The following is a 26,774-nucleotide window of genomic DNA, read 5'->3' as shown; positions in this document are numbered from 1 at the left end:
GAATTGTTATTCTCAATGGTAGGGTATATTTTTGAGTCCATATCTTTTACAGTTGGTGACAGAGATGGTAGAAAAGTTGGTCTTTTTTTAAAATAAACCTCTCTCCATGGAGTTTTCAGGAATTTCCATGTAAGTAGCAAGAGGACAGAGAATACAGCTACAGATAACCAGTGCCTATAGCATTAGCTTTCTATTCCCTGCTGTGCTGTTATAAGGAGCTTCTCTTGACACTGCTTCTGTGCTGGCCCACTTCTCTCCCTAGTTCACCCAGTTAAAAGATAGATCTTCCAAACTCCCCAGTTTAATAACCTTCACTCCCCCCAGTTATCCTGACCCTGAAAACCCTGCAGATCTGCCTATTTATCTTTATTTTATAACTTACATGGCATCCATAACAGAAGTAAAATTACATGGCAGGGGCAGTGGTGCACACCAGAGCACATAAGTATTTATGCGTACATCTCAGTTTCATGCTCCGAAATACCCATGTCCCTTGCAAAACAACACCGATTCTCTGCCCCTTTTTGAAATCTTTGGAGATGTACATGCTGCGGCATTTATGTGGGTATCTGGGCAGCTTTTAAAATTTGCTCAGCATGTGAATGCGCCTGTTGGGCTTCTAAAATTCACCTGTAAGGGAAGGGAAATTTGTTGGTTGTGTTCATTGGGGTGATATTCAAATTTATAGAGTGTTTGGGAAGAAAAAGTAATGTTTACGTAAGTTGGTTGATTACTATCCATATTTACTGTGCATCGTAATATACTTCTACATTTTGGTTCTCCAATCTTGTTCACTATTTACCTGACCTAGCCCAAGGGAAACAATAAAATTTGGTTAAATAACCTCATTTCAGTCTGGTATTTTCCACTGACCTACCCCCATCCTTTGCAAAAACCTTAATCATGTCTTCCAGCGACAGCCCCGCAAATCTCTTTCTGGGGAAATCCTTATTGATTGTAAATGGTGACATCATGGAGAGGTGGTGTCTTTCATGGTACCTCACCCAGGAGGAGGAATCTAGATCCCTAAGAGTTCAGTCACTAGTGGCACCTCAGAGCAAGAAAGAGGAGCCAGAAATGCCTGCCCCACCCTTATTGGCATGAGGAATTATTTGGATAGGAATAGAGAACAAATGTGAGAATATCATAATGCCTTGGTGATCCATGGTGGGACCGCACCTTGAATATTGTGTGTAGTTCTGGTTGCCCCATCTCAAAAAAGACACAACAGAACTAGAAAAGGTACAGAGAAGGGCAACAAAAATGATAAAGGGGATGGAAAAGCTCCTTTATGGAGAAAGGCTGAGCAGGTTACAACATTTTAGTTTGAAAAAGAGATGACTGAGAGGAAATATGATTGAGATTTGTAAAATCATTAGTGGGGGTGGAATGGGTAAATAGGGAATGGTTATTTACTCTTTTAAAAAAACACTAAGATGGGAGGACAGTCCATGAAACTAGCAAAAGGCTAATTTAAAAAAAATAATGGGAAGTATTTTTTCTCTCAATGTAAAATCAAGCTTATGGCATCTGTTGCCAAAGGATGTGGTCAAGGCAACTAAGACAGTGGGGACCAAAACAAGATTGGACAAGTTCCTAAAAGAAATGTCCATAAACAGTTATTGTCTAAGTAGACTTGGGAAAGTCAGCACTTATCCCTGGGAGTGAGATACCAGAAATAGATCAACTATTGGGGATATGACCCAGAAAGGCCACTATTCGACACAGGGTGCTGGGCTCCATGGACCTTGATCTGACTCAGCATAGAACTTCTTATCTTATTTATTTTATTATTTATTTAAATGTTTTTATTTACTGCTTATGCAATGGAGTTAGATCAAAGTGGTTTAAAAAGAGCACACTCATAATAAAAACATAAAAATCTCATTTAAAATAATAAATAAGAACAAATCAAAAGACAAAATTCATAACAGAAGTCGTATGGATAGTAAGAGAATCGTACCTAAGGGATACACTAATTGAAGCTCAGTCCACTGTTAGCTGTTTATAAGCAATGGAACATAAATACGTTTTTAGGTTTTTCTTAAATTCCTTGATGTTTGTTACTAGCCTAAGGGAATCTGGGATGGAATTCCAAAGGATGGGGCCAGCAATCGAGAAGGCACATTTTCTAGTAAGGTCAAGCCTGGCCATTCTGACTGAAGGGACCTCGAGGAGACTTTTATTCATGGAATGTAAATATCTTGTGGCTTGATACAAATGTAAAGAAGAATATAACCAGATTGCTGATTTCTTGTTTATGAGTTTGTGAATGATTAATAGGATTTTGTATTGAATTCGTAATGAGACCGGAAGCCAATGTAAAGAGCAAAGAATGGGAGTGATGTGATCTCTACGTTTTGTACTAGTAAGAATGCGAGCAGCAGATTTTGTACCGATTGTAAAGGATGTAAAGCAGAGTCTGGGAGCCCTAGATATAATGCATTACAATAATCCAGCCCAGTGATGCCTCCTCCGTAGCCAGGGTAAGATCTCCTCTGCTCCCCACGGCTGCCGGACCCGGAGCCCCACTCTGCCACACCGGCGCCAAGCACTGCGAGATAGTCAATTGCCCAGAGGAAGATAAGAGTTCTGAGGGATAAAGCCACACCTTACTCTTCCTTTTAGATGGCACGAAGACACAATTCGAGGCAATAATTCTCCAAAGGAGTATATGGAACAAAAGCAGTGCTGGCGTTAAGCAGCCATCTTGGCTCCCTGACATTAGAATTTTTACAGTTAATGTTACCTGAAATAGCAATCAAAAAATGATCTGACCATGGCACAGGATCTAATGTAAATTTGACAGAAGGTAAGTGTATAAATTGGGGATTACAGAAAATAAGATCAAGAGCGTGACTAATGTTTATGTGTAGGCCTGTCTATTAACTGCTCCCAACCCAAACCCTCCATTGCCTCAAGAAAAGAGGAGACATAGAAACATAGAAATGATGGCAGAAGAAGACCAAATGATCCATCCAGTCTGCCCAGCAAGCTTTCACTTTTTTTTCCCCCATACTTATCTCTTACTCTTGTCCCTTGTAAGTGACTTTTTTGTTCTATTTCCCTTCCACCCCCACCATTGATCTATTTCCCTTCCACCCCCACCATCAATGTAGTTAGCAGTACTGGAGCTGCATCTAAGTGAAGTATCTAGCTAATTGTTTAGGGGTAGAAACCGCCGTCATAGCAAACTACTCCCACACATCTTTATCCAGCCTGTGCATTTTCGTGCTCCTTCAGTGCGCAATGCACCGGCGTGCAGCGCCACTGGCAGCATATCAGTGCTAGTTTGCTAGCGCCCTGATGATGTCAGAGATGGGCGGGGTAGCTAAACTTGCATAGTACAAAGGCGCTGCAAGGTGGTTAATCAACGTCCTGGCAGGTGAGTCAGGTTGAAAGGCTCTAGGTGATGTTACCCAGATAACTTTAGGTGAGTATATTCAATGTGAGACTTATCCAGCTGAATATCTATTACAAGTTATCCAACTAACTTTAGTCGGATAACTTGTCTGCTCACTGCTTTTCTCAATAGTGACCTCCAAAGGGTTAATCATCTTATTTCTAAAATGGAAGGAGAACATAAAAATTCTGTAATTAGAACAAAATAATGTGCATCTTCCTTCATGTACCAGGGGAGACGTCAGGCTGTGATTATCATCAGGACCCATTATTACAGGTCACGCACCTACTCATCATGTAATGAGTGCATGAAGGCACCTGAGTACCACCTTCTTTAATTACATCTCTAGAATTACAGGGGTCAGTGAAACAACCTCCAGGCAGAGAAGATATAAACCTTTGTCCTCTGGTGCAATTATTCACCAGTGACAACTTGGCCTCTTCTCTTTAGATTTCAGTTTCTGTTGTATGACTTTTCCCTGCTTGTACCCTTTTTTCTCTCTCTCTCAGTATCTCAATCTCTGTGTTTGAACATTCTCTGTTTATTACTTGGTCTCTCTATTTTCTTATCTCTTTTCTCTAGATTTCACTGTTTGATCTTTCATTAGTAATGTTCTGATCTCCTCACTCTAGTTTTCAATCTGTTTGATCTCCTTGTGTCTATACTCCACTTTTTTTTTATATCTCTTTCTCTGTCTTCTGTGTTTCCCATGCTGTCTTGACGAATGCAGTGGCTTTGTGAAACAGATATAGAAAATGAGACTTTTTGAGTTTTTGACTCTCTTGATGCTTCCTGTTCGCATGGGGGAAGCCATAAAGCCAGGATGTAAGCTGGAGCTCCGAGAGATGACGCCCCTCTCTATGGATGGAGACTTTGTCATAGGGGTGATAGCTGCAGCTTACAGTGCCATTGTTTACCCCATCCTTGACTTCAGAGAAACTCCTCGGCCAGCACGCTGTAAAGAGTAAGACATTCTGTTTGGGAATACTATAATTTCAATGTCATTTCTAACCAAGATAAAGCCCTGGGTTTATTAGTTGGTAATAAACTGGAATCAAATGAATTTTAGTTTAGTTGTGTTTAGAACGCTAGATAGGGCCAACATTTGGCACAATGAGATTATTTTGTGAACAATGATTTAGGACTTCTTTCCAATAAAATTCCCAAAATTGCTGCACTGAAAATCAGTTGCCTTACCAATATTTTGATTTTGTGAAGTATCTAAAGAAATCACCAATATCTTAGTGGAAAGGAAGGCCACAAAAAATGAAATGATAGCATACTGTCTAGGCTGAGACGTGGCTGACAGCTTGGCAGCTAAATATCAATACTAAAATATGCAGAATTATGTAGTTGGGAGTTGCAGAAACCAACGGGAGCATTACACAGTGTGGGATGAGATACTGATTACCATCAAGCATAGAGAGATTCAGATCTAGTAGAGAAAAACAATTTTGTTCTTGTACATGTGTTTGGTTAGACCTCACTTAGAATATTGTGTCCAGTTCTGAAGGTCATACTTTCAGAAGGATGTTGACAAAATGTATTTATTTATTTATTTTAAAAAAATGTTTACTCCATCTTTACAATACCTCTCATTATATGTGGCTTGCAGCTAAAATATTCATAAAATTTACATTTAAAAGTAATATTAAAAAATTGTACAATAACAATCTTCCAACTATAAACACAAGTACAAGTTCCTAACCGCTGCATAATTCTCCCAGTTCCAGGTGCTCCAAAAAGGGTTTAAAAAATGTTGCAAATTCTGCATCAAGGGCTGTGTGAGATGAGAATAAAGGAGCTAAATATGTATACTCTAGAGAAGAGAGGCAGGTGAGATATGGTAAAGACATTCAAATACCTGAAAGGTATTTATAACGTTTTTTTCCAGTGGAAAGAAAATTCTCGGTCACGATATGAGGTTCCAAGAGGGGTAAACATATTTTTTTCTTGGCATATTTTTTTCTTGGGAAGGGAGCTGGATGCATGGAATGCCATCCTGTAGTGTGTAATGGATTGTAAAAGAGAATTCAAGAAGGCATGAGATAAGCAGGAGGATCCTTAATTTAAATAACAAAATTAAAAAAAAAAGTAAAGAGAAGCATGACATAACAATACCACAGCAGGAATTGAGAGGCCAGAAGACCACAGTCAATATAGGGAACAGAGTGTAGTGGTACACAACCAAATGGCAACCAACAAAAAACCATATATGAATTAATATATATTTAAATTAAAATGTAAATTATAAAAATACTCATGTAAACTAATTAACCAAATAAATAAAGGCACCCAGTTACAAGGGGGATATCTCTTACTTAATCGCATTCATGCATACTTACACTTAAAGTCTACAGCAACAGTACAATCATACAACTGATATGGCCATGTTTCAACTGGACAGTCAAAAGCCTTAGAGGTGAATTTTCAAAGGCGTTACACACATAAATGGAACATAAAGCTCACTTACATCGGTAAAGTGCATTTGCACAGATAAAATCCATTTTTAAGCATGTAAATGTGTTTGAAAATCAAGCCCTTATTCTTTAAACTTTCATGCAGTAAGATTCCAGGCCAAGTTGCATTGTTTGAGCAACAAGTGCTTCATTTTATTAAGCAAATTATGGCTTCCCCAGACGTGGATCCCTACATTTAAAGGCTTTTGCTTCTTCCTGTGGGTATTTTAGAACCATACTGGACATGCCAGTTATGCCTATCACTGATGTGAGTCACTAAAGTTAAAGAACGAAATTTTTTATTCTTCCAGTGGGGATATTAGAGCCATATAGGATATTTATTTATTTTAAACTTTTATATACCGACATTCATTTGCATATCACATCGGTTTACAGATAACAGGGTTAATTCACATAATTTAAGAAGTGGAAAAATAAAGTTACATGTAACAGGGAGGTGAAGGAACAAGATGGGAGAGTAGAGGAAGAGAAAGGGTCTATAGTCCTTGAGTAGGACGAAATAGTTCAGAGATATGATTTTGTTGCCCAACTAGACAGCTTTCGCTTCTCCTCCCTATTGACAGGTACCAATTTTTCTTCTCTCCATCATCATTTAGGCACCAGATCACACTGACTGAAAGAGTCAGAATGAAACTCCTTATCCTTTACAGAAAATCACAGACGGCTGCTCTGTCGTTTCCAGATCCATTCTGGCTAAACCAACTAGATTATTCTCCCTGGGAAAACCCTAAGAGCAAGAGCTATCTTTGGCATGATGGAAAATCTCACTCCTTCTGTCCATGACTTTGAAAAGGAAAATAAAGGAATAGAACGCTTCAGACTTACTTTCCCCTCCTTAATTCTCCCAAACTAAAGGAAAGGAGCCTGTCGACTTTTGGTTTATCACCTGCCACTACTTCCCTGAACACAACATCCACTGTTGCCTCTGCACCTCCCTGAGAGAAACCTGATCACTCCCTGATCCATTCCATAGAATACAGATTTAGGAGCATAAATAGCTCTTTATAACGTTACACTGTGATTTATGTTCATGAAAGTATGTGCCCAACGCAAGTTTGCATATACATTCAGGTTTTCCATAGGGCAGAGCTGGGGCAGAGTTTGGATTTACACACTTTTGTTTGTTCTTTTGTTTGCACACTAATTAATATGCAAAGAGCAGGTGAAACTCTCTGTGGTTGGGTTTCTGCTTTTTGGTTAATTTTCATTGTGGATTTATGTGCATAAGTTTGCTTTGAAAATTGGCAAAACCTTTGCATGCAGCTGCCACATCAATATCCCCTGACGTTACAAAATTAACTTCCCTAAAATCACACACCTAAGAGATTAAGAAATATTCAGTCCATGTTGGATTCCATTATTAAAAGGTTTTATATTTATACGAAGGGAGGGAGGATTCTGCTGACCCAGCACCTTCCAAATAGTGAATCAAAATGACGGAAGGCTGGTTTCTTCCTGACAGTTTTCAGACCCGGAATTACCGTGATATATTGGCCATCATGTTTGCCATAGAAGAAATTAACCAGAACCAGCAGCTGCTGCCTAACCACACCCTGGGCTTCCGGATCTTGGACTCTTGCTTTTCAGAGGTAGTCGCTCTCCAGGACACTCTCCTGCTGCTGTCTGGGGGACTTCAAATACTCCCAAATTATAAGTGTGAGGCTCACCTGACCCTGGCAGGAATCATCGGGGAGGTCTACTCTTCAGTGTCTGAGGTCATGGCCAGGATACTAGAGGTTTACAGGATCCCACAGGTATGAGATTCCTTTCTCTCTTTCTTGGTCAATGACCCATTGAGTTATCGATTGACTTCCTTTTAACTGCATATTCCTAGTTGTTTCCTCAGTAGTAAATCCATGGACTTCTACTTCCTTAATTTTAAATGCACAATAGAGGTAAATTTAAAAAATATACGGTGATATCTTTTTATTGAACTAACTTGGGGAGAGGGGAGGAGTTAGCAATGTGATAAGAAATATCAGAAAGACAACTGTTACATCTGGTAGTGAGTGAAAAAGTACCGTTGCATAAATACCATCGGCTTTATCATCTTGGAACCCAAAAATGGGGTCTTTTTCTTGTGTGTATTTTTCATTTTTGCATGTAAAATGACCACTCAAAATGGAGTCATCATAGTATGAACTGTCAGCAACCTTGAAACAGATACTTATCTCCTAACATAGTCATGTTTCAAATTGAATCATCTTGAGAGAAGCCACTCTTTGCACTCAGTGGTTAGTTCATTGTAACTTCCTTATGCCTCCATGGTGAAGGCTGCCACTCTTACTCCGACATTTAAAAAGCCCATATCTCTGTTAAGTCCTTTTATGTTTGTTCTCAAGTATCTAGTAATGTTTTTAATTTCAAATGGATAGCTTTGAATTTCCCTTTTACTATCCCAATTAGAAGGTCACTGATGCAGTGGTCTGGTCCCAAAGAATGTTCCCCACACAGAACTGCTGCCTTGCACTCCTTTGTGATGTGTTATCTTGTTCTCCTTAGATTGATTATAGTCTTATTTTAAGAACATAAGAACTTGCAATGCTGGGTCAGACCAAGGGTTCATCAAGCCCAGCATCCTGTTTCCAACAGAGGCCAAACCAGGCCACAAGGACCTGGCAATTATTTTGATCTGTATCGCCAGCGTAGCATCTCTCTTCATATTTTCTGCATTGAATAGTATATTTACTAGATTAGAAGAGAGTCTGCTTATGTTGAATGTCTTTCTCAAGTGAGCAACTATGGGGATCCTGAGATATGTGCTGGCACAGTTTCTAGATTGGATTTATCCCATTCTCTTCTTTCTGAGGAGAAAAACAACATCATTATTTTGATTATAAATACCCAACTAGAGATGGGTCACACAGATAGTCAGGGGCAGAAAGGGGACTAGAACTAAGGCATAGGGAGATAAAGTGACTCACCCACAGTCACACAGAGAGAGAAAGAGAATGAATGGCATGGTGGGCTGAAAACCAAGGCACAGAGCCTTGGAAGAACTAAGAGCTACAGCATGGTGAGAAAATAGCAAGGTGAAATGGCAGGGAATTCATTGTTCAATGCTCTCCTTACCAGACCATACCTCCTCCTTTATATAAAGTCCATCATAGGGTCTACTTGTTCCCAGAGTTTCTCTTATTACATAAGAACACAAGACTTGCCAAGCTGGGTCAAACTAAAGGTCCATCAAGCCCAGTATCCTGTTTCCAACAGTGGCCAATCCAGGTCACAAGTACCTGGCAGGATCCAAAAGGTTAGATAGATTCCATGATGCTTATCCCAGGGAGAAGCAGTGGATTTCTCATGTCCAACTTAATAATGGTTAATTGACTTTTCCTCCAGGAACTTGTCCAAACCAAATCCTCTAGCAATGAATTCCAGAGCTTAATTATGCACCGAGTAGAACAAAATATTTTCTTTTATTAGTTTTAAATGCATAATTTAGTAACTTCATTGTGTGACTCCTAATCTTTGTATTTTTTAAAAGCGAAAACAACCTATTTGTGTTAAACAAGTCAACTTACCAGAACTGCACACAATACTCAAGATGAGGTCACACCATGGAGCGATACAGATGCATTATAATATTCTCTGCTTTATTCTACATTCCTTTCATAATAATTCCTAGCATTCTATTTGCTTTCTCAGCCACCATTGCACATTGAGCAGAGGATTCCAACATATTATCCATAATGATGGTGGATAATATGGGTGGTAACTCCCGATTTGAAACCTTGCATTGTGTAGCAATAATTTGCACTTGCCCACATTAAATGTCATCTACCATCTGGATGCCCAGTATTCCAGTTTTGCAAATTCATCTTGCAATTTCTCACAATCCTTTTGTGATTTAAAAATTTTGAATAATGTTGTATCATCATCAAATTTGATCACCTCATTTGTTGCTCCCATCTCTAGATGATTTATGAATATGTCTTAATACAGATCCCTGGGGCACTCCACTATTCACCTTTCTCCATTGAGAAAATTAACCATTTAGGTCTACTCTGTTTTCTATCTTTTAACCAATTCTCAATGCACAAGAGAACATTGCCTCCTATCCCATGACTTTTTAATTTCCTCAAGAGACTTTCATGAGGTACTCTGTCAAACACTTTCTGAAAATCCAGATACTCTATATCAACTGGCTCACCTATATCCACATGCTTATTTACACCTTCAAAAAAATGTAACAAATTGTTGAGGCAAAATTGGCTAAATCCATGTTGGTTTTGTCCCATTAAACTATGTCTAGCTATATGTTCAGTAATTTTATTCTTAAGAATACTTTCAACCATTGTTCCCAGCACTGATGTCAGTTTCACTAGTCTATAGTATCTAGGATCACACTTGGAACCCTTTTCAAAAACTGGTGTTACATTGGCCACCCTCTAATTTTCAGGTACTGTACTGATTTTAATGATAGATTACAGATTAATAATAATAGGCCTCCAATTTCATTTTTCAATTCTTTCAGCACTCTGGGATGTATACTATCTGGTTCAGGTGATTTACTACTATTTAGTTTGTTAATTTGCTGTACATCTTACAGGTTCCCTGAGATTTATTTCAGTTCCTCTTAATCATCACGTTTAAATATCATTTCTGGCATAAGTATCTGCCTAATCACATCAACCAATAGTTCTGGTTATGTAGATGCACCAATGATAGATCAAAAGGAAAAGGCATAAAAAACTATTCTTTATCACATACTTTTATCCATGCAGAAGGTTGGAAATTATCAAATTACCCCTTAACATATGCAAGAGCCTTTTATTATTGCCCACTTAATACATCTATTAATACCTTTACCACTACCCATTGGTATATTTCTAAAAAAACCATGCATATTTTTAAGGTAGATGATGGAAACCTTTCTTTCTAGATCAGCATCGCAGCACAGAACTCAAAGCTGAGTGATAAACTCCAGTTTCCATCTTTTCTACGCACCTACCCTGTATCCACCCTGCATACCAGGGCCATTGCCCAGCTGCTCCAGCACTACAACTGGACATGGGTGGGAATGTTGACCTCCAACTCGGACACTGCCAGCCTGAGCAGTCAACAGATAAGGCAGGAGATAATGGATAATGGCGGATGTGTGGCTTTCCAGGAGAAGATTGGTGATGGCTACACTAGAGAGAGACTAATGAGAGTAGCAAACCTGATTCATCAGTCCTCGGCAAGTGTGATTGTGTGCAACTGCTATGAAATGCACATGAAGCCTATTCTGGAAATGCTTTCTCTTCGCACAGTCCCTGCCATGGTCTGGGTCTTCACATCAGGGTGGGTCTTCAACCCACAACTGTTCACCAGAGAGACATGGAGGCTGCTCAATGGCAGCCTGATTTTCTCTGCTTATGCCGGAGGCATCCCTCACTTCAGTGATTTTCTTTACCACATGGGACCTTCTTCATTCCTTTGGGACTCCTTCACCAAAGTCTTCTGGGAAAAGGCGTTTGGGTGTCAGTGGGAAAAACAGAACATGACTCAGACGGTGACTGGGAAAGACATCATTCCATGCACAGGTGAAGAGGACCTCAAAGCACTGGTCCCAGCGATCTTTCAGTTGAATGATTTAAGCATTTCCTTTAATGCTTACCTGGCTGTTTACGCTTATGCCTACGCTCTTCACAATATGCTTTTGGATGAAGCCAAGGAAGATGTGTTTGGTATCCGCACCAACATTCAGAATATCAAACCATGGCAGGTATTGCTATTAATAACTGGGATTTTTTGGTTTGTTTAGTGCTAAGATGCAAACAGGATCCTAGGGCATGTTAGGAGTTTGTAAACATGCATGTAGCCACTTCAAGAGTGGACGATCAGATAACACATTATTGGTTTCTGCACTGCATGTAAGCTTCCAAAGGTCAAGGGAGAAGACATAATGTTAACGTGACTATTCTGAAGTAACTTGCACGTGCCAGCAGAGCGAGGAATGGCGCTGTCCCGGCCTGCCACTCTGGCCCACCCCCGGACTGCTCCTTCCCACCCCCTGGACCGCCCCTTCATAGAGGCCTGGCTCTTGTGCGCTTAACGGGGGTCATAGGCACGGCTGGGCCTCTTCTAAAATGTGCACTGCTTGCAGCGTGCACAAGGCCCAGCCACATGCATAACCCCCGTTTTTTACGCATGGGGATTTTTAAAAGTCCGTTACTATGGGGACAATTTCCAAATACCCTGCATGGCTGCAAAGTGGGTACTTTTGCCAGGTGGAATGTATGTCTCTATAAGCAGCATCTGTACTTTACTCTCGCTATTTGTATGAGTGGAGATTATCACACATTTATTTGAAAACTGAATATCTGCATGCTGTTTTCTTCCACTGATCTAAACAATTACATCTTCCTCCTGCCCTCCCCGCCCCCCATCACCACCAAAACAATGCCCTTCTGAGCATTCATGCTTCGGCTCCATGTATGTTAGACGCCTCAGTCCCTTTTTTGATAAGCTTCAACTCAATGGTCAGATCGGCATGTCCTGCTGTCCCCAGAGAACCCCTTTTACAGGTAAGCAACACTGCTTCCTGCGTAGACAAGCAGGACAGTATCAGACAGACCAATTTGATGGTTGCTTAAAAGATATGATTCCTTTTATTGAGTATATGTAATCTGTAAAATGAAGGATGATGGGAGAATTGAAGCTTTTATTTAACTAAATTCTTTAGAGCTGTGAATAAACCTGACCGTCCTCTTTGGATCTCATTCTCCCGCATTTCCCTTTGACAGCTGTCTGGGAAATGGCTCAGTCCTGTGCCTTCCTCTGTTCCACAGTCTGTGTCTGCAACAAGTGGTCTCCTCTATCTTCTGGCTGCACACCTCACCCCCCATGCAACCAGCTCTGGGTAGCGGCTTGGAATGCAGGCCATCTGCTCTCCTTCTGTGCCCTGCTCTTGCTATGCCTATATGCTGTGTACATCATCTAGCACCGTGTTACGTAGTAGTAGTAGCACGAGTTTGAAACCAGCATCACTGCATGGAGATGTCACCCCCAAGTCAGCACTAAGCATGAGGGAGATATTTGTATCTGTAGTTGTCATTGATTCCTTCACCCTAGCTCTATTGCCAGCACTATATTTTTTCATCTGAGGGTGCCGGCTCGGAGCAGCTCTCTAAGAGCACAGAATGAACTTTCTGAGCAGGCGTGGGAGTTCCCACTCATCGACCCCCTTGCATGGGGGGGGGGGGGGTCTCCTCCGACTCTTTCTTACTAAGCTTGAACTCAGTGGGGAGGATTTTATATAAAACTTGTTTGATCTCCATAGGGCATATGGGCTGCATTTCAGCAAGCCTTGTAAGTGGCTATGATACCCTTAGTCTACCAATAATTTTCTGGCTGTTAAGGCATTCCACGGTATTTATCCAGTTTTCAGACATGCCAATTTACCCAGGTAGGAGGCTTTGAAAAGCTTCCTTTCCAAACTGATGAAAATGGCAAAATGTATTTGGTTAAGATCATCCAAAGGATCACTGGCAGACTTGAGGTTTAGAAGTGAGGCACATGGATGCTGGATGGCTCACACAGGGAGAGTGACTTTAGGTGGGTGCTTCAAGTCTAAACCTGGCTGAGCACAGGGAGGCTAAATCACTTCACTTCACTAGGGTCACCTAGAGAATCTTTGGCAGTGTTAACAGCTCTCGTGTCTCGTACATCAAAGCTTAGAACATTAGACCACATACTTCTCCGGATCTACAGGCATCTAGCCATGTTAATAATTTGACTACTCAGCTTCATTGACCCTCAACGTGGCCAAAAGCACACGTGCTGATTCCCAGTAAGCAATCTTTTGGCCACATTGAAGAGGAGCGGGAGAGGGGTTAGAGAGGGGAAGGGATTTTCTTGTCAAACCACTGCCAGGAAAAGCAGGCGCAAATTACAAGGATTCGAAACCCATTGGCCCCAAATTCGCAAAGTACGAATCTTTGGGCATTGGCAAGTTCCCCTTTCAAAATTAGTACCAAGGTCCCGCTGAGCTGGAGAAAGCTCTTTAGCACTTTTGACCCATCTCGTGAAATGAGATTTCCAAAAGAAAACTGGATTGTTCGATGCGTCACTGTAAGAGGATGAAGGTGCTTCCCTCTCCTCCGTGCACAGAGGCAAACCGATCCTGACTTCAGGGATGCATTTGTCCCCAGTTTGCACTGCCTGTGGAAGAGAGCGCATACACAGAGGCAACGAATGCAGCATTTCCTCATCATGCCCATCGCCTGTGGTACAGCTACTGCTCTGGAGGCAGAAGGAGTAGGCAGAGATATCAGTTCATCCCAAATAGGCTGATTCGGTCCTAGTTTTTTCATATTATTTCATATTGCATATCCCTTCCTTAGACATAGTCCTACTCAAAGGGGTTAACAGAACAGGAAAATACTAAAATATAGAGCAATACATCAAAAATTCAATAAATGGCAATATGCTTTATAAAATAATGGTGGTGGAGAGTTTACTCCTTTCCAGGGGCTTCTGGTGCTGGGAGTGTCTTGGGAGCCTTCTCATCTGGCCAACAAAACGCCTGAAGCCACAGAAGTAGTGAATTATTGTGTGGCTGGGTACTTCTTCTGATCTAGCTTGACACTTAATGGATCCTTCCCATGCGTTTCTCCACAGACCCTCCCTCAAGTCCTGCCTGCTTTGGTTCGTTTGATCCACTTGCACAATGTAACAGGCAATCAACGTAGACCTACTTTTGTTAGGGAAATCAGAACTGCAATTCTGTGTATGCTATGGGGCAAAATCAGCACTAGATCAGGCTTTTTGGGTACCCCTGGGTGAGGATGCAAATCTAGATTAAGTAGCGGGGGAGAGAAGCAGTGGTGCACAACTGTAGGGGAATTCATAAAATTAGTTACATATTCATTAACTCCTTTCCTTCATCACTGCATGTGATAGGTCCTCCATTATCTCTGGGACGTGCATTTTATAACAGAGGCCGGGGAGGACATCTATTTCGATAAGAACGGAGATGTGCCAGTCATCTTTGACATCATGAATATTCAGATAGACCCGGACGACACCACCAATCTGGTTAAAGTGGGTAGATACGATTCAGGGCAACTCCTAAGACAGAAAATCAGTCTCAACGCTGACATCTTATGGAACGAAAAGTATAAAAACCAGGTGAGCAGTAAAAGCCTTTGGGAAGCCTTTTAGAAATCAGCAAAAGACCGGCAAATAGGTTTGCTTTTGCCAAAGATGTTACTTTATATCAATTTGTAGATTATGCTTTAAATGTTATGTGGCTTTCTGAAATTGTAATTTTTTTTTAAAGTGTCATTAACCACGTTGGGTAGTCTTTTCAGACTGAAAAAGTGGGTTAGGAGCATCAAAAATATATTGAAAGGCCTTGTTTCAAGCAGCTTCAGGAAACGGCGGATGCATAGACAGAACAGGGTCAACAAAATCCTTGGGTAAGACGGGGCTGAGAGGGGAGGGGGGGGTCATTTGCCCTATCATCTACTTTCGTATTTACTTCAGTGGGGGTGACTGTGAACAGCCCGCTCTTTTCCCAGTATACATGGGTACGTTTAGGAGTAAAACATACATGAATAAAGTTGATTTTTAACCTTTGGAAATGCCCGTATACACTGCAGATGACTTTCTAAGTACTAACACTTCCTTGCACCTCCTATTCTTGTAGGCCGCAGAGCAGGGGCCAGATAGCACGCCTACATTGGAAATGTAAAGGCTCGTTGCTGTTTTAGTCCCCCTCGACCTAAACCCATCCACCAGCTTATTGTTGGTGCTTCCTTGGAAATTGTGACGGTTTTTATTTTGTACATTGTCTAGGGCTTCTGAATGGCGCCGGATAAATATTTGATAAACATAAACAACTAAAAGCAACGTGTGCACCGTGAACGACACGGCGCAGTCTTTAGCCTGGCAAAGGCGAGCAGTTTCGAGCCCTAGACATTTTACTCGGGGGCGTAGATTTGCAAAGGGTCCTTCCAATGTGTAAATGATGGAGAAACATCAAACCTGTTTCCTTGCAGAGATCATTGTTTAAATGCGAGGTCATGGAATGAGGTTATAGGGGGGGGGGGGGGGGGGGGGCGGAGTCAGAAGTAACATAAAGAGATCACTCTACATAGGAACAGAAGTGCACCTGCGGGCCCCACCCAGGGGCGCAGGCTGCATCATGGCGAGTTCCCCCTCTGTGAATAGGCTTCTGAAATCAGCATCCGAAAAGTGTTACTTAGCCCCTTTCCCTGTGAGCCAGTGAACACATCAAAGCAAAACAACACAGCTTTCATACTGTCAGGAACCAGGATGGTGGCAAGGGAAATGCACATAAAGGGTTAAACATAGGCAGGTTCAAAACATCTGTACACAGAGTTAAACCATTTTTAGTAATGCTTTGCCCTTAGAGCAACAAGCTATGACTAATATGTACCCTTGTATTTACTAGTACCGAAGTCCATATACCTTCAAATGATCAGTGAACGCATTATAACGTTTGCGGGTATATCACTGGTCCCAGGAATGTACATTCATCAACATATACACTTGTCCCCAAGCCCTCTAAGGACAATTGTTGTTCTTCCCAGTGAGAGAGATTTACTACTCCAATGGATGAAACTGTGTGATTCTTCAGGAAGAGTCCGGAATCTCCTTGACTCTCTCTGGGCTGCTCCCTGCGTTATGACACTTTCTGTGTATGGCACTCAGCCAGGGATGGTGCAAGGGCAATAGGCATCCTAGGTGAGCCTTACTGTCTTGCACTCTCACCTCAATGGCCCTCTTCACACGCCATTAAAAAGTAGGCATTTATAGATTTTACTTTTAAACTTACAGTCTTCTGATGCAAAAATATCACTTACAATGACACGTATATTATATTTACATGCACTCTGTGATGCAAAGCAGAAAACAACAAAAAAGGACACTAGGAACTCATATAATTAAATCTCCCTCCCCTTGTTTTATTTTCTCATTTACCTCTTTCTATTGCAATGTAACTTTTTTTCTTTTTTCTTTTCTTTATCAACTCGTTATATGTAAACCGATGTGATGATATATGTTGAATGTCGGTATATAAAAACCGACTATGGTACATGTGAGAGTGTAAGGTCTATGGTACTGCCTTGGAAAGGCAGAAAGCGCTGACAAGGTAGAATACAAAAGCAGATGAAGATCACAAGCTTCTGAATCTATGCTCTGATACATTTGTATTCCACAGACGCCTCGCTCCGTCTGCAGTGAGAGCTGCCTTGTTGGATACAGGAAGTCTGCCAGAAAGGGGCAGCCCAGCTGCTGTTTTGACTGCATTCCCTGCTCCGCCGGAGAAATAGCCAACGAAACGGGTGAGGCACCTCTGGTGCATCTGTGAATCCACAAAGGGCATGTTTAACTTCCCTTACTCCATATTGTATCACAGTCTGGGCTTTTTATGGATGAGTTTGACTGATCCATCTGTATTCCATAATTACTAATTGCCCTAAAAGCCAGGCCTGGTTTTACCCTGACTGCATGCTTGAACATTTGGTTCAAGTTTCTGTAAGGCAGAATGATTCCATGGAATCTGGTGTTCAAGAGGCTGAATGGGATAGATCCTAGCCATTTGTCTGAGGTTTTAACTCATTATTTCCCAGGTAAATCCCTTTGCTCTTCTCAAGTATCCCTATTCTATGTTCCAGGGTTAAAAGGTGCCCGGCTAGATAAAACCAAATGAAGAGGGTTTTTTTATTGCTGTCTCTAGACTCTGGAACTTTCTTCCAGGGGAGTTTACAGTTCAGGAAGATCATCACTGCTATAGAAATCAGGTTAAATACACGGCTGTTTGGTTCTGTGTTTGACCAAACCTGAGGACAGTGTCTGGGTGTGGTATGGAACTAATTAATGAGGTTTATTTTAATAGGGTTGAGGAAATATTGACCCAATGGTCAGTAAGTAGATGTTTTTCTTTTAGTGGCTTGGCTTTATTTATTTATTTTTTTCATGATTGTCTTTCAAAGTATTTTTTTTTAATTAGATTGTAAGTTATAGCTTGCTGCAAATTGCCATGAATCTTTTCTAGATATGCATGATCCACAAATATAAATAAATACATACAATAAATTGGAGCCAGTCAGGTTGAACCTGTGATGTACATTCGTTTAAAAGAAATGGGCATTCGAAAATGAATTGGACTCCATTCGTTTCTTCTGTGAGTCCTCAAAAACAAATGGAAGTGGTCCCTCAAATTTAACAAATCCGATTTGTTCCATTCATTTAACGTCCCATTTGATGAACCACTAAACTCCATGGCAGATAGAAATTAATGGGGAGACGGTGGCAGTTAGTAATTTTTACTAGATAGCAAGTTAGCAGCCAGCCTTCCCAATGAGTCATGTATGAGGCTGTGAGCTGTTGTCAGAGACCACAGCACAGCGACAACATATCACAATGATCAGGCCTATCACTGCTCTTTGGATCCCATTGACACTAATCTCAAACACTGAGCATGAGATATAGGAGTAATAATAGATCACTATCTAACAATGATGAAACTTATTAATAATGTAATCAGGGCAGGCTATAATAAGCTATGCCTATTAAGACACTTAAAACCACTATTAACCCTTGAAGATTTTTGCACAATACTGCAATTATGATATTTTCAAACTTAGATTACTGTAATTCACTTTTACTGGGATTGCCAGCATCCACTTTAAGATCTCTACACATGCTGCAAAATGCGACTGAAAGGTTGCTTATGGGAAGCAGAAAATACAACCATATCGCTCCAGTATTAAAATAATTACACTGGATACCCATAAAATATCATATTTACTACTAAATAACGGGTATAATCCATAAAAATAAATGGGAGAGATTCAAATTGGCTGGGCACTACTTAGCAATTTCATACTCCACAGTGCAATTTAAGGTCTGCTGACAAAGGATTGCTGAATACACCTTCTCTTCAAACTGCTCATCTCTGCGAAGGGAGGGAGAGACCTTTACCAATCACAGGGCCGTAACTATGGAACACCATGCCAAGTGAATTAAGGGGACAAAGAGAATTTAAAACCTTTAAAAAACAATTAAAAACAGGGCTCTTTAGGTAAGCTTTTGAAAGAGAAGTAATCAGTTAACAGAAGCAGAAAAAAAATGTTCCCCTCCAATATGGAAGTTGAAGTATTGTCATTTTTAAAATTTACTGTACTGTATTTTAATTAATGGATGATTGTTATGTTTATGTTCATACTTGCTACTGTGAACCGCCGTGATTGATAAAACAGAACGACGGTATGTAAATAAATAAATAATCATTTCCTCTGTAGACCTTGTCTTGGGAGGATGCTGTTACCTGCCAACCCCTAATACCAGCAGAGGGGACTTACTGCCACATGCCTACCTACCATACCCCTTATTCAACTGTAGGGGATTTGCTGACTCATGTCTATTTGCCATACCCCTAAAGCACCACAGGGAACATGCTGTCACATGCCTACCTACCATACTCCTAATACTACCATAGGAAACTTCCTGCTATAGGCCTAAATGCCATACACCCATTTACCAACGTATGGGACTTCCTGCCACCAGCCAAATACCACCATAGGGGACTTGCTGCCATATGTGCCAACCTGCCATATCTTCATTTACCAATATAGGGGACTTTCTGATCCCAAATTATTCAAAGTTGTTAAATCGCAAGAGGATTGTGAGAAACTGCAAGAGGACCTTGCAAAACTGGGAGACTGGGCATGCAAATGGCAAATGAAATTGAATGCAGACAAGTGCAAAGTGATGTACTAAGGGAAGAGTAATCCAAATTATAGCTACAAAATGCAAGGTTCCACATTAAAAGTCACCATTCAGGAAACGGATCTAGGCGTTGTTGATAATACATTGAAATCTTCTGTTCAGTATGTTGTAGCAGCTAAGAAAGCAAATAGAATGCTAGGAATTATTAGAAAAGGAATGGAGAATAAAACAGAGAATATCATAATGCCTCTGTATCGCTCCATGGTGTGACCATCTTCAGTATTTTGTGCAGTTCTGGTCATATCTCAAGAAAGATAGAGCAGAATTAGAAAAAGATACAGAGAAGGGCAACCAAAATGATAAAGGGTATGGAACAATTCCCCTATGAAGAAAGGCTAAAGAGGTTAGGCCTCTTCAGCTTGGAGAAGAGACGGCTGAGGGGAGATATGATAGAGGTCTATAAAATGATGAGTGGAATGGAATGAGTAAATGTTAATCAGTCGATAACTATTTCAAAGAGTACAGGAGACACACAATGAAGTTACTAAGTGGTATATTTAAAACTAATAAGAGAAAATATATTTTTACTCAACACATAATTAAGTTCTGGAATTCATTGTCAGAGAATGTGGTAAAAGCTATTAGTTTAGCTGCATTTAAAAAAGGTTTGGACAAGTTCCTGGAGGAAATTTCTCAAAATAAATTATTAAGTGTTGAGGGGGGAAGGCACCTAATCACATCAATGTGACTCGTTCTCTCAGTTGTCAGAGTTCTCAAGAAGTATGGGGACAGGTTTGGGAGAGAGTCAGGGAAGGGGGAGGGGGTAGTAGTGGGGAGAGGAAGGTAGGGGGGGTGTGGTGGGGGGAGGGAGGAGGGAGAGGGAGGGAAGGGGGCTAGGGTAGAAGGTAGGAAAGGGAATGTATCTTTTTTAGTTTGGAGAGAAGTCATATTAAGAGAGGCAAGTAGGTTAAGGCAGTTATATATTAGAAGAGGGAGTTGGAATTTGTGGATGTCCCTCAGGAGATCTCATATGATGTATGCAAAGTCCGGCCCTGCTGGCATAGTTTTTTTTTTTGTGTGGCAAGATGGGGAGCTCTATAGGATTTGTAACTTGGGAGTTTTTAGGCCTTAAGCTAAATTTAGAGAAATCAAAAGCTTTGGATATTATGGGCCATTTGAAAGGTAATTGGTTGGATTTTCCTAATCAGGTTTATGCAATATGGTTGGAAAGCTAGAAGGAAGTTACTGTCGCTCTCATGAAAATGTCTCCGTGGCTGCCTATTTGTGGGAACCCATGGTTTAAACCAGGGGAATCATGTAAATGTTTTTCACAAATTACTCAAGCAGGGCATGACATTTTTAGTATTTTTATTGATTATCAAAATAAACAAATTTCCTCTTTCAAATATTGTTAAGATCATTTTAACTTTCAGGCAAAGGACTTTCTGCCTTATCTCCAGTTAGCTAGTTTTCTTTCCAAAAAACTGAAGATTAAAATAGTCTCCCATTCATCCAGAGTATTTCAAAGGCTTATCCAGATGTGTAAGGGGAGAAAGCAGTCTTTAGCAAGCCTATATACGTTTCTTAACTCGGTAACTACACAAAATCTGTTTTCTGTTTTGGCCGGGGTGTGGAATGTGGATTTGGGATCAAATCTTGAAGATGATTACATTTCTTCAAATATAGACTGGTTTTATAGAAGTATTTCATCGATTTTGCAAAGGGAACAGCACCTTAGAGTTATTCATAGATTAACAATCTTGCCTTACAGAGCTCACCAGATGAATCTTGTACCCAGTCCTGGGTGCTTAAACTGTTCTGAGATTAAAGCAAATTTATGCCACGGGTTGTGGGAATGTCCTCCAATTCATGCTTTTTGGGAGAAGTTTATGATTCATATATATGAATTATTGACAACGCGAACAGTAGCACATGCAACTTTATGTGTCCGCGGGATGATTTCTGATGATATTGACTATTCTAGTTTTGAGATAATATTTTTGGTTAAAGGGATCTATACTGATAGAAAATGTATCTTGTCTAAATGGATTCTTAATGTGGTCCCAACATTAATTTATGGTCTTCATAAATGTTAGAGCTTATAAATTTGGACCATAAAACCTCCTCATGGGAAAAGATTAACATTTCATAAAATTTGGGGTGCATTTATAACAACATTACCTTCTTCATTCCAAGCGAAATATGCACCGATATCTACATCCAATAGTAGCAAGGACTGCCAAGCTGCAAAAATCATGACCTAATTGTGTTCGTTACTCTCAATAGTATGTTGAGGGAAGGGGAAGGGTGGGGAATGAGACTTGGGGTAAGATTCATTTAATGTTATAAACTTTTGATTGTGTTCAGCAATTGTTATAAAATTGAATAAAGACATATATACAAAAAAAATTATTATGATGAACTTGGGGAAATCCATTGCGTATCCCTCTAATAAGCAGCATGGAATCTCTACCCCCTTGGAATCCTGCCAGGTACTTATGACCTGGATTGGCTACTATTGGAAACAGGATGGCAAGTCTTATGTTCTTATGCTCTTTGATGCTTTTAATGCAAGTGCAACATTGCTCCCTGCTTAGATAGCAGGGAGAAAAGAGAAATTGGATTCAGACAACAACCGAGGGCCCTGACTTCCATGGTCTGGGATACTGTTATGTGGACATAAGGAAAAAGCACAGGACTGCTTCTACGGCCAAGTCCTACAGGAAACGAAAAAAGCGTGCTGGGGGTAACTTGCTGGTGCGGTGGTTACTCCCCTTAACCAATAAGCCTTGATACTGTTGATGCAACTCCAACATTGTTCTCTGCTTCAATGGCAGGGGAAAAGGGGAATTGAGGGCCCCGACTTTTATGGTCTGGATAACTGATAAGCATGGGGGTAACCTGCACAGAGCAGCGGTTACTACCCTTAACAGAAGGCATGGATTACTACTCTTAACCAATAAGCCTTGATGCTTTTGTCGCAACTCCAACATTGCTCTCTGCTTCAATGGCAGGGGAAAAGGGGAATTGAGGGCCCCGACTTTTATGGTCTGGATAACTGATAAGCATGGGGGTAACCTGCACAGAGCAGCGGTTACTCCCCTTAACAGAAGGCATGGATTACTACTCTTAACAAATAAGCCTTGATGCTTTTGTCGCAACTGCAACATTGCTCTCTGCTTTGAAGGAGGGGGTAGGGGGTGGAGGGAAAGAGGAATTTGGTTTTAGAGACAATCAACACAAGACATGACTTTTTTACATGCAGCTACACTAACATCTTTCAACACATCCTCTGGCAATGAATTCTAAAGCTTAATTATGTGTTGAACAAAAAAATCATTTTCTCTTGTTAGTTTTAAATGCACAATTTAGTAACGTCATTGAGTGCCCCCAACTCTTTGTAATATTTGAAAGTGCAAACAACCAATTTGCGTTAACCCATGTGTATATACCCATGTTCACGTAAGGAATAAGGGGGCATAAAAAGGGTGGGGCATGGGTGTTCCAGGGCGGGGCCAAGACTTACTGTTAAGATTCGTGGCTCACGTTTCAGCCCCACAAGCTGCAGTACTCAACCCCAATGCTGAGGACCACCAGGATGTCGCCAACTCCCCTCTAGTGACATTGACACTTCCATGCTGGTCCCCTCTGATGCGGCTCCAGTTAGGTGCACGTGCTCACTGCTGGGCACATTATAAGGACTCTGCAACAGGAAAACACTCTGGTGGTGCTTACAAATTATGTCATTGGCCCTGCTACTTAAGGCCATCGGTGCAAGTCCTCCTTGCCTCAGCAACAGGTCTCCTGCCTTGCAGTGTGTGTTGCTAGTGTTGCTGATTCCTGCATTCCTGAACCTTGTCTTCCAGCCTTGCCTCATCCTCCCTTGCTCTCTATCAGCTTAGTGGGGCCCATGGATAAAATATTGGGTGGGGATCAGTGCTTTGGGATGCCAGGACCAAGCAGGATTTTTTTGTACATATTGCCCACTTATCTGGCTATATTCTTTTCCAATATAGCTGGTAAGTCTAAAGTTGTCCAGCCTCAAGTGACCAGTCCAATAACACAAATCTTAACCAGAGATAGTCAAAAGGTAACAGATTAGGTTTAAAGTTATCCAGCTAAAGTTAGATGGACATCTTTATTCAAATATTTTCAACAGGACATTTATCTCACTCAATAGCCAGGATTACCAATTTATTTTGATGTTATCCTTTATTTATTTTTATATTGGCCTCACAGTACGCAGGGGTATTTTGTTTGAAAATTGCAAGCCAAGTCACTAGAGAATGATTCCAGTCTTATGGCTAGAAGTATTAACCTCAAAGTTTCATATCATTTATTTAAGAGCTTTCCAGGGATGACATTTACTATTTAAGAGGGTCATCTAGAATATTGTAACGTAATCACACAAAAAGAGGTATTGTGTATATAGAATGTGCTTGTGACTGGTGTTTCTCCATCATTTCAGATATAACCCAATGCTGGAAGTGCCCAGAAGACCACTGGCCCAATGAAAATCGAGACAAGTGCCTACCAAAAGTCATTGACTTCCTGTCCTACCAGGAACCCCTGGGAGCAGCCTTAGCTGCTACTGCCATTATTCTATCTTTAGCTACAGTTCTCATCCTTCTTGTCTTCTTTAGGTTCCAGGACACACCAATTGTGAGGGCCAACAACCAGAACCTCAGTTACCTCCTCCTCTGCACCCTCACACTTTGCTTTCTCTGCTCCTTAACATTTGTAGGCCTTCCCATAAATCTCACTTGCATGATCCGCCAGCCTGCCTTTGGCCTCATCTTCACTGTCAGTGTCTCTTGTATATTGGCAAAAACTGTCACTGTAGTCATTGCTTTCAAAGCTGTCAACCCACGCAATCAACTCCGAAAATGGGTCGGACCAAAGATACCCAACCTCATTGTTATTTGTTGCTCCCTGGTCCAACTAGTTATCTGCACATATTGGATTTCTAGTCATCCATCCTTTCCTGAGTACAACACCAGATCTGAAAGTGGGAAGATAATCGTTGAGTGCAATGATGGGTTGACCATACTCTTCTACTGCATGCTGGGATATATGGGCTTCCTGGCCATCATTAGCTTCATGGTGGCCTTCCTGGCTAGGACATTGCCTGACAGCTTCAATGAAGCCAAGTTTATCACCTTCAGCATGTTGGTCTTTTTGAGTGTTTGGCTGTCTTTTATTCCCGCTTACCTTAGCACACAAGGAAAGTACATGGTTGCAGTGGAGATCTTTGCCATTCTGTCCTCAGGTGCAGGATTACTCTTCCTAATCTTTCTCCCCAAATGCTACATTATTCTCCTCCGGCCAGAGATGAACACCAAGGAACAATTAGTAGGAAAAAATATAACACGGAAATAAAGTTTAAGTAAAATGTCCAGAAAATGAGTGGCCTCAATGACTGGCACAGGGGGAAAAGAATCTTGCAGCTTAAGGACTGGATGTCTAAGGGAGGGACACAGGGTCTGTTACCTGTAGAACTAGCTTTTCTAAGCAAAACTCTCATTTCATAGATGGTGCATAAAACACTGCTTAGCAGTATTTCATCATGTAACACACAGAGACACCTCTCTGTGCCACACCATTCTATAGGACACACTACAATCAGGGTTTTGACACTGCATACATTTATTACATACAGACATCCCTTCTATTTATGTATTTATATATAGATTGCAAGGTTTTAATCACCTTCACTGCTCCAGATGTTGTAGGAAACCTAATTTCACATACATCAGGGAAAATAATTTTAAAAATGCATCATGAAAATACTAAATAAAAAAATAATATACAATTTGGAAAAACAGAATAAACAATAACATAATCCTTATTGTGACATTTGTATATTGTACAAGAGAATCCCTGCAATTTGTTAAGATTAATATATTCATACACACACACACATTATTTTTAGTGAGAGACACTGCTGCTGAAATACACTCATATATGTCTCAATCTGGTATGCTTCTGCATACAATTTGCCCATGTCCCATATACAGGAAACAGACACTTATGAGTGGCTTGGACATACAAGTGCAGGATCATGCTAAATAAGGTGGCCTTCATGAAAAAGCACGTAGGTGATGCAAGGTAGGACATAGCCACGCAAGAATGACAGAGTTATCTTTTTCCACTGCCCCTCCTGAAAACACATGTATTCCGGTCCTCACTGGGAAAGGGCCTACGAGCATTCCTTCCTCTAACCTTTTACTCTGCTGCAATGCCCAGAGTTGCAGAGAACTGGATGAGAAACACCATCAATGGAATTTGAACTCTAGCTTCTCACATTTGCTGCCTACTACTCTAACTACTAAGCTACTCTTCCACTTTATTATTAGGTTTTACCTCCATGACAAGCTTCTTTATAAATTCTTTCTTAATCTGTATCACTATTGTTTTACATATAACTTGCCAGTGCTTATTATGTTCATTTACAACTGATTTCCATTTTTTGAATGATGCCCTTTTGTTGTCAATTGCCTCTTTCACTTCACCATTAAACCATGCTGGCAGTTGTTCGGCCTTCCTTTGACTTTTTTTTTTTATCAGATAGAATACATTTTATCTGGATTTCCAAGATGTTATTTTTTAAACAATGCCTTACTTTTATGTAGGATTTTGACCTTTGCAACTTTCCTTTTATTTATTTTTTTCTAATTTCCTCACTCTGTCTCCCTTTTTCAGTTTATACGCTACTGCAGTAATTTACTTAATGTCCTTCCTCAATCTGATTGTATTATGATTGTTACTGCTTAGCAGCTCCACCTCAAGAACTCCATGTACCCGATCATGCATTGCACTGAGGACTAAATCTAAAGGAGCTGCCTGTGAAGGCAGAGATAGGTCAAACTGCCAGAACATCTTAAAGGACCAGGTCCTGCTATTTATCTAGCCCCGACAACCTTAAGAGATACCCAAAGTAGAAAACCATGGCATAATGTTGTTCTCCGGGGAGGGAAATAAAACCCAGACCCCAAAAAGGAGAAATAGGCCCAGACTAGGAGAAGGAATATCCAGGGAATATATTAAGACACTTGCTTTCTACATTGGTACTAATTAAAGGGAAAACAACACACAAAGTTTAAAATATCCAAAATTATGCATGTGGTTGCTTTTATTAACGTACTCTTCCCCAAGCAAGCCTACAAAATTATGATTGTTGATGACATACAGTATGCATATAC

The 26,774-nt window shown here is 40.7% G+C and overlaps 1 protein-coding gene across 1 annotated transcript; it reads left to right on the top strand.

The window, feature by feature from the left end:
• The first annotated feature begins 4,203 nt into the window (after nt 1-4,203).
• Nucleotides 4,204-24,951, top strand: LOC115080335 (vomeronasal type-2 receptor 26-like). The gene is made up of 6 exons (XM_029584485.1): nt 4,204-4,367; nt 7,346-7,637; nt 10,769-11,593; nt 14,773-15,000; nt 17,060-17,183; nt 24,041-24,951. Exons 1-6 carry the CDS (start codon nt 4,204-4,206, stop codon nt 24,949-24,951), a joined length of 2,544 nt encoding a protein of 847 aa, XP_029440345.1.
• The last annotated feature ends 1,823 nt before the right edge of the window (nt 24,952-26,774 follow it).

This window comes from Rhinatrema bivittatum, chromosome 19 (assembly GCF_901001135.1).
Source record: "Rhinatrema bivittatum chromosome 19, aRhiBiv1.1, whole genome shotgun sequence".
NCBI lineage: Eukaryota > Metazoa > Chordata > Amphibia > Gymnophiona > Rhinatrematidae > Rhinatrema > Rhinatrema bivittatum.
This window is presented reverse-complemented; position numbering and strand designations above follow the sequence as displayed.

Excerpts from the sequence above, each read along its gene's own strand:
- LOC115080335 (XM_029584485.1), top strand. The coding sequence starts at position 4,204 with ATGGGGGAAGCCATAAAGCCAGGATGTAAGCTGGAGCTCCGAGAGATG. Across the intron at positions 4,368-7,345 it reads CGGCCAGCACGCTGTAAAGA|TTTTCAGACCCGGAATTACC; the intron begins GTAAGACATTCT and ends TCTTCCTGACAG. Across the intron at positions 15,001-17,059 it reads ACGAAAAGTATAAAAACCAG|ACGCCTCGCTCCGTCTGCAG; the intron begins GTGAGCAGTAAA and ends TGTATTCCACAG.